General features: G+C 32.1%; 1 protein-coding gene across 2 annotated transcripts; it reads left to right on the forward strand.

Moving 5' to 3' along the window:
- The first annotated feature begins 872 nt into the window (after window positions 1–872).
- Window positions 873–6,751, forward strand: LOC134687331 (uncharacterized). 2 transcript variants are annotated; one of them, XM_063547542.1, is made up of 2 exons: window positions 873–1,167; window positions 5,605–6,751. In XM_063547542.1, exon 2 carries the CDS (start codon window positions 5,653–5,655, stop codon window positions 6,697–6,699), a length of 1,047 nt encoding a protein of 348 aa, XP_063403612.1. In that variant the 5' UTR covers window positions 873–1,167; window positions 5,605–5,652; the 3' UTR covers window positions 6,700–6,751. The 2 variants fall into 2 exon arrangements, with proteins under 2 accessions (XP_063403612.1, XP_063403611.1); XM_063547541.1 differs by lacking the exon at window positions 873–1,167 and adding an exon at window positions 3,454–3,605.
- Window positions 6,752–8,967: the final 2,216 nt, after the last annotated feature.

Below are 8,967 nucleotides of genomic sequence, written 5' to 3' on the forward strand. Positions count from 1 at the left end.
TAATTCCTAGTAAGTCAAGACTAGGGTTTGCCAAATTAAACGGATAACATTCAAAAGAATATACAGAAAAATAAAAATAAAGAAAATATTGAGACGGTAAAGGTTTCAAGTAAAACTATCATTTTACAATCAAAGGTTCATATAAGACATTCAACCAAATAGGCCGATTGTTATTAAACTTATAGTTTCCTTTCAAAAGTTTGCCTTTGAGAACATTGTACATCATTGGTCTTTTTTTAAAGCCAAACTATTGTTGCTTATTGCATACAATGCAGACATAAACATTATTTTTTTAAGTTAGTTTCAGTTGAAACATAAGATTTATTCTTGGTTGGGGTTTGGTGTTCGAGGTTAAAGTTTATCAAACTTGTTCAAATCTTCTATATTTTAGGTCAAGTAAAATGAGTAACTAAGGAAGGGACATATTATGATACTCCTGATTATTCCTGTGTTAGTATAGATCTTACATTTAAAGTGGCTCTTGTGAGCTCTGCAGAGACCAACCAAAGCTATCGTAAAAACAGATATTTTTTTCTTTTAATTGCACTAATTTAAATCAGAAGGACGGACAATAATGTCACTAGGATACCGAAATGTAAACGGTTCAGTCCTAGAGAGAGAGTAAACTAAAAAGGAATAAAAAATAAACTTAATCAGCTAGAAACTGGTTTCCAGATTACGAAATCGGTTCCATATTTTTTTAGTTTCTACAAATGATATATCTGTATGAACTGCGGATCGTGGTGGATACAAATGAAACCAGTGATATCCTAGCTAATATCAAACTAACTTCATCCTCAAAATCCTGATGTTATATCATACATTGTATAGATTATACCGTTGTTTTTTCCCGTTTGAAAGGTTTTACACTAATCATTTTGGGGCTCTTTATAGCTTGCTGTTCGAAGCGAGCCAATGCTCCATGTTGAAGATCGCACTTTGACATATAATGGTTTACTTTTACAAATTGTGACTTGTATGGAGAGTTGTCTCATTGGCACTCTTCTTTTATTTTTTACTCTTGAATTTTGATTTGCAACGACTTTTTTGTTAGTTTAGCCCATTTCAAAGCAGCATTTCTAGGTATAATAGTCAGTCTGTCACTGTACACGGATATCGAGTACTTATGTAGAGGAGAGAAAAGAAAAGAAAAATAACATCTACAAGGTAAGAATTCCTTAATTTAAAACATTTCCATGAAACTTTTTAATGAAGTTACCGCTCATAAAACGTTTTTTTGACATATGGTCCGAGACCACAATTATTTCGTAGTGCATTTCTTTTAGAACATAAATGGAAATAAAAAAAATCCCACCTGCGCTTTCTCAAAGAAATTTTTACAGTGTGTTGTACTAATTTTTGGACAAATTATATCAAAATTATAGAAAACTTCATTGGCTCTTACTAAAGATATGGACAATTTTAGGTTTGAGGCGTCTTGAATTCTTTTGACAGCTTCCAAAGTGCTAGTTTTTAACCTTTTTCAGCTGGACCAAATCATAACTTTCCTTTAAAATTCTGGACCCAAATTTTTTAACAGTGTAATTTCACCCCCTTTCTTGCAATTTGAGGCAATAAACATGGAGAAATAAATTTGGAAGTGGTATAAAAATTAATGGCAAGTAACCCACTGTCAACACTAGGGACTATATTCGAGAACAACAGGGACGATCATTGTGGTCTCGGACCTACTAATGCTTATTAAGTTCTTTATGCAATCAAGTAGCAAACAAAGACAATATTTTTGTGTTTTACTCCCAAAATATTAAAATTTACATTTGGTACCAGAAATTTTGAAGTGGATAGACCTCCGACGTTCCGATGGCCAGATATTGAACTGTTTTTATTCTTTTTCCAGCCAAATTTTAAGTTATGATATATAGTGTGACTTCATATTAACTGAAATTCGCTACCAAAAGCATGTTTTACTAACGTATGTATAGGTAAAAACCAATCAAGCTTAGATTTACAGTATGACAACTTGTTTTTCAACATATAGCAACTTGTTTTTCAACATATGGCAACTTGTTTTTCAACATATGGCAACTTGTTTTTCAACAGTATGGCAACTTGTTTTTCATCAGTATGGCAACTTGTTTTTCAACAGTATGGCAACTTGTTTTTCAACAGTATGGCAACTTGTTTTTCAACATATGGCAACTTGTTTTTCAACGGTATGGCAACTTGTTTTTCAACAGTATGGCAACTTGTTTTTCAACAGTATGGCAACTTGTGTTTCAACAGTATGGCAACTTGTGTTTCAACAGTATGGCATCTTGTTTTTCAACAGTATGGCAACTTGTTTTTCAACAGTATGGCAACTCGTTTTTCAACAGTATGGCAACTTGTTTTTTCAACAGTATGGCAACATGTTTTCAACAGTATGGCAACTTGTTTTTCAACAGCATGGCAACTTGTTTTCTAACCATATGACAACTTGCTATTTTTTTTTTAATATTTATGCCTTCCTTATATGTTAACAAACCCACAATGTAATCATGTATTTGATTAAAAAACAACTTGTTTTACGGGATTGTAGATGTATATTATAAAAGACAAAAGAGAGGGGCTCAACTCAATTCAAATGCATTAATCGTCCAAAAAAGGAGTTTCATCCCTCGGAACCCTCATCCTGGATCCACCACTGCTTTATCAGGTCAACAACATCAGGACTTCTTCATATACCGAGACCTTATTCAGATTTTTTTAATAACAATTAAATATTTTGGTCATATTACCTAGAATAATTTTCCAAATATTAATAAATAAATAGATAATTTAAATACATTTAAGATTAAATATCAGACTATTTTATTAATGTGCAAAATAAAGATACATCATTATAACTTTTTTTTGTATTCAATATTTAAGCTGCTTTATTTATCTGTATTGTTTGTATTTTTGTTTTGTTTTGTATTAATAGTTTTTGAATTACTCAGTGAAAATTAGCATGCGATTTTAAAATAAGTTACCATCGTTAGATAAAGAATTTTATTGTTTATTATTATTTAGTGCACATCAAATAAGGATGCAATTTTCATGTAGTAAATTGACAAATGAAAAATCAGTTTATTGGTTGAACATGCCGTAGACGAACGAGGTTTTTGTTAGTATTGAGAACCCGACACGGATTTTTTTTTCGTTAATGGTTTTCAAATATTTCAGATCCTTAAAAATAACCAGAGCATCATCCATTTTCAAAATCTTACTAACACACTTCTAGTTAACACATGTACACTTATATGTATCAGGTTAGCGACACTGGCAAAACTTTTATTTTTAATTGGATATAAGAACTATGTGTTTTGGTCCGGCATTTTAAAAAAAAATGTTTTTGAGCACTATTACCCCCTCTCCTACTTTTCGTAATCCTCTTTTATTAATTGTATCTTTTTCCGTGTATATGGATGTTTACTTATGTACTTATATATATGACAATCAAGAAATCCGGTTTATCAAAATTCGAAAATTTTCTAATCCCTCGTAAAGCTTACAAAATATGATCCATAACGGACACATACACATCCTATATCTAGTCGTCTCATTGTCTTCGTCTATATATCCGTCACAATATTTTTTACACTCCAGACACAGTGACAAAAATGGTAAGCAGTATTGTTTTCTTTCATTTTTTTCTCTCTCCTTTGAAATACAATCTTAGCTAGTCGGTTTACGAAATGAGTAAAATAGTCCTAATATTTGTTTAATCAGGACAAAATACTACAAATGTCATATATAAATATTTGAGATATTAACTTTAACTTGATCAGGGTTTTAAACTTAATTGTATGATGTTGTTGATGGTTTTTTTTTATTGTTTTTATTTTAATTCCAAAATGTTACCCAGTATTTTGAATTATGCTGTTAACCTAAGCTTAATAAAAAGTGTGGGTTAATGGAGCTTTTTCAAGCTACAGGTTGTGCAAAATCATCAGATTTTGTATAGATATTCTCTTTTTTTTTTTTTTTTTTTTAAAGAAAACTAAACGACAAAATTTGAGATAGTACATGTATATGAGAAGAAAATTCGGCCCATTTTTTCCCATAATTTAAGACAGTATTTTTAAACAAAATTTACTTTGGCCGCCATTCCTGATAAAAAGATTAAGTGTATACGACTTCAATACCGTTTTTGGCACATTATGGTGGCAGAACCTTTTTTTTAATTGTAGGTTATCGCCAATTCTAAAGCTTTTGTGAATGAAAAATGCACAAAATCATCGTACTTTGATGACATATACAAAATGTGCTGATTTTGGATCACATTACGTACATGTACAATTATGAAAAATTTGCTTACTCAGCTTTTATTTTATAATTTATCCATTAAAGAATCCATTTGTGGCCTTTTTGATATTCTATGATAATATTCTTATTCAGGGTCATGTGGGCAAAAGTGAACCTTCACAAGTTGTCGAAATTAGCCCTAACTTTTGTAGACTCCAGGGACAATTTTTATATCTAGACGGTTGTATGTGGTTGAAGACTGCATACATTTATATGACATAGGTGTTGTGTTTGTTTCTTGTCGTTGGATTTTTGTCTCTGTGGTGAATAGCTGAAATATCCCTTGTTCACAATTGAATCCTAAGGATTCCAAATTGAAAAGCTGAAGTCCCCCTCCAGCTTTTCACTATGACATAATGTAACAGGATGAGCATGATGCCATGTATCATGGCCAATTGTTAAGTTTTTTTTCTATCATTCCAAAAAGACCTTAAAAATGTATACAATGTATAGGTCACTAACTTTTTTTCACCAAACTTGGTACACAAGCTGATGTATCTTGATTGTTATCAAAGTCTAAGGGTCAAGATTATTTTAAAGCATTGGCAATTGTGACAATATAAAAAAGAAGACGTAGTATGATAGCCACAGAGACAACTCTCCACAAGAGACCAAAATGACACAGAAACTAACACGTTAGGTCACCATACGACCTTCAATAATGAGCAAAGTCCATACCGTATAATCTGTTTTTAAAGGTCCGAAATGACAAATGTGAAAATATTCAAATGAAAAAACTAACGGCCTTATTTATGTACAAAAAAATGAACGAAAAATAAATATGTAATACATCAACAAACGACAACCACTGAATTACAGGCATGCACATACATACATAATGTGGCGGGGTTGAACATGATAGCATGACCCCCCTAATCTGAGACAGGAACTTAGTGTAACAGTAAAACATAAGAACGAACTATGATTTTCATGAAAAAAAAACTCAAATGAAGTCGGCATTGTCATATGAGGCGGAAGGGTTTGTTTTTAGTTTTTGCTGTAATATATTCTGATATTATTTCTTATATATATATATTTAGAAGTAATAACAAACTATTTTGTGTATTATACATTAATTGTTAATGTTTGTGTCATTTTGGTCTTTTGTGGATAGTTGTCTCATTGGCAATCATACCACATCTTCTTTTTTTATATATTCTGTATTTTTTACTTGACAGAACAAAAATCTGTGTTGATTAAAGAGTGCTAAGTAGATGAATTCTTTTAAAGAATTTTATTTAGGCTATATTTTGATATTTATTCTATAAGTTAAAATTTCAAAGCGATCTGTACTTAACATATTCTTTTTATTTTTAGGCACTTTCAAAGGAAGACTGTGGTGACGATTTTATTAATAAATTAAATATGTCTCGACGGACAGTTAAACGAATCATTCAAATATGTGCAATAATCATCATAGGCTTGATTGCGTTGTTATGTTTTCAAAATTCCAGCGATATTGTGTCTGAGAAGAATTATTTCTCCGACAGAAAAAGCAGAGATTTAGTTGAAACTTCATTTGGACTTTTTAATATTACACCACTAGAAAAGATACGTCGCGATTGCGGCGAACTTTGCGATACTAGTCGACTTGGGACTCCCGGTCCATTTTTCGACCATATCACAGCCAAAATAAAATGTCAAGCTTTATTTAAAAATTCATTAATTGATCGAGAACATGGACAGGTGGAAGCACCTAACGAAATACCAAAAGTCCTTTGGAATGAGTATACAATGAACGGCAGAGTTGAAATCTTTAACTATTATTTCGACGAACATTCATTGGGAAAAAGAAAACATATAGCTATTCCAGTATGGACACAGTCTGGAATTGATGAGTTAATACAACTTGCAAGTCAAGGAAAACTCTCTGGAAATTATGGAATTAATAATACAAATGCTCTTCGTGATGCACTTAAACATTCACCAGGCGTTAAAGATGGAAGAGTTCTAGTCATTGGATCTGTCAAACCTTGGGCAGAAGCATGTGTGCTTGAAGCAGGTGCAAGAGAAATTGTTACTCTTGAATATGGTAAAATTGTTTCCGAGATCCCCAATGTGAAAACTATGGTTCCATATGAATTTCGAATGGCATATTTGAATGACACCTTAGGAGAATTTGATGCTGTTGTGACATACAGTTCTATTGAACACTCTGGACTTGGCCGATACGGGGATGCTCTAAATCCCTGGGGAGATATAATAGCAATTGCAAGGGGATGGTGCGTTACTAAAGATGGTGGTTCTCTTACAATAGGAGTAGAGTATAACAACAATCTGGATTATATCCGATTCAATGCCGACCGTTGCTATGGTAAAATCAGATACCCCTACTTAACTACTAACTGGAAACAATTTTATAGGGGCTTTTCTGGTAAAGGAATTCAACGGGTACACGTATTCACAAAATAGAATTCAAAAACGAATTATAATTGAATTGAAAGAATAAACTAAAAAAACAACATATATCTTTCTGGTATTTTTTCCTTCATGATGATGCACACTTTCCAATTGCTTTGTAATAACAGTCTAAAACAATAACTACTAGTAATAAAACTAGTTTTTATGGTTCACGTATTTTCATTTGGGAGCCGTCCAGTAATTTCTGAAAAATTAATTGATAAAAAATGGTTTATTCATAGCACCGTATACATATACCGGCCGATTTTTAAAAACTGAAATGGTTAAAATAAAACAAGACGACGGGTATATGTCAATAAGTCATAAAAAAAAACCTAACGAAACAACCGAAATACATTTATTTTAGTGAACAGCACACATTAAGACAGTAGATGTGTCTATAAAATTGATAAAGCTTTACTTTCCCCGAGTCCTTAGTAGTGTTGAATAATGTTACAGAGGAAAAAATTGCTAACAAATTAAATTTACACTAAATTTTGCAAATTACAGAAAGCATAAGAAAAACACTGGCAAGGATTTTGTTTTAAGATTCTGATTCTTGCCCTATAAATTTCGAACATATAAGACTTACAAAAAAAGCACACAAAATGCATGTTACAAAAATCAGTACAGGAAAAAAAAATACTACAAAATATCGTCCTAATAGGTGACAAAAACAAAACAAATAAAATTCATTAATTACAGAATTATCTTCCAATAATAAGGAAACCGTTTATTATCTTCGAGATGTGCCGACATGTCTGTTATTGGATTCAGTCTCGTTCTAATTATCCATTTAATCACATATCAATGAGTAAATCGTTTATATTTTGCAGACGTTATCTTTGTTGAGTTTGGTATACTCCTATGGCGTATTTTATTTAAAATACTTCGAATTTACAAGATTAAAAAAAAAAAATTTCTTGATACCTAATTGTCGTTTGTAACATGATCACACTTTGAATAATTACTTGTACTGTATTATACGTTGAGACCAAAATATGGTGTATGCTTTGCTGTTTCTCACACGGTATATACTTTACCAATACGGGGTATTTATTGCTATGTGTTTCTTTATTGTACATTGGCTAGAGGTATAGGGGGAGGTTTAAGATCTCACAAAACATGTTTAACCCAGTCGAATTTTTGCGCCTGTCCCAAGTCAGATGTCTAAAGCCGTTGTTAATCTTTTATGTTTTTTTTTAAATTTTAGTTCATTTATGTTTTGGAGTTTAGTTTCATGTTCTCTTTCACTGAACTATAAAAAAGAAGATATGGTAGGATTGCCAATAGACAACTCTTCACGAGACACCACATGACTCTGTACGGCCTTCAACAGTGAGCAAAGCCCATACCGCATAGTCAGCTGTAAAAGGCCCCAAAATGACAAATGTAAAACAATTCAAATGAGAAAACTAACTAACAAAAAATGAACGAAAAACAAATATATAACACTTAAATAAACGACAATCACTAAATTACAGGCTGCTCCTGACTTGGGACAGGCACTTACATACATACATAAAATGGCGGTTTTAAAGATGTTAGCGGGATCCCAACCCTCCCTTTACACTGGACAGTGGTGAACAGTACAACATAAACTTATCCAATGGATGCAAATAGAAATACATCTAACAAACCACAGAGTGGATGTGGCCGGGTACTTGTATATCCAAACAACAAAAAGACACTCAGTACTGATCTGAGAGTACTCGCAGTTACTGACAGCTAGTTCAAAGCCACTAACATTAAAAAATATAGCTTAGACTAAACTATCACGCAGTGCACATCCAACGACGATCCCAATGGATTTAGTTGAAAGACGTCATAAACAGTCAGAGAAAACCTTGTGTGGAATGCTAAGATATATATATATAGGTATCGACAGAATCCATTTTTATTTTGTACACAGATTCGTTCCATCTCGTATTGCGGGATTTTCTTGCTGCGTTGCTAAACCCATTGGTGGCTTTCGACTGTTATCATCTTTTTTGGTCTTGTTTTTGTCTCTTTAATATATATTCTACATTATCATTCTTAATTTATCACAACACGATACATACCAATAATAGCTGGCAGATGATTGATATATGTCTCTTTCCGGATCTTTTCATATTAGTCCATTTTTTATTTGGAAAATGCATTGCCCAAGGTTTTACCCTTTGTTTTTATATTACATGTCCACCTTCCTTTCTTCTTTGTGTTTTGACATTTTTTTGGGACTTAATAAAGTGTTCTCAAACATGTGGTAGACAAAATGAATTTAAGTAAAAAAATAAT

Source organism: Mytilus trossulus, chromosome 10 (assembly GCF_036588685.1).
Source record: "Mytilus trossulus isolate FHL-02 chromosome 10, PNRI_Mtr1.1.1.hap1, whole genome shotgun sequence".
NCBI lineage: Eukaryota > Metazoa > Mollusca > Bivalvia > Mytilida > Mytilidae > Mytilus > Mytilus trossulus.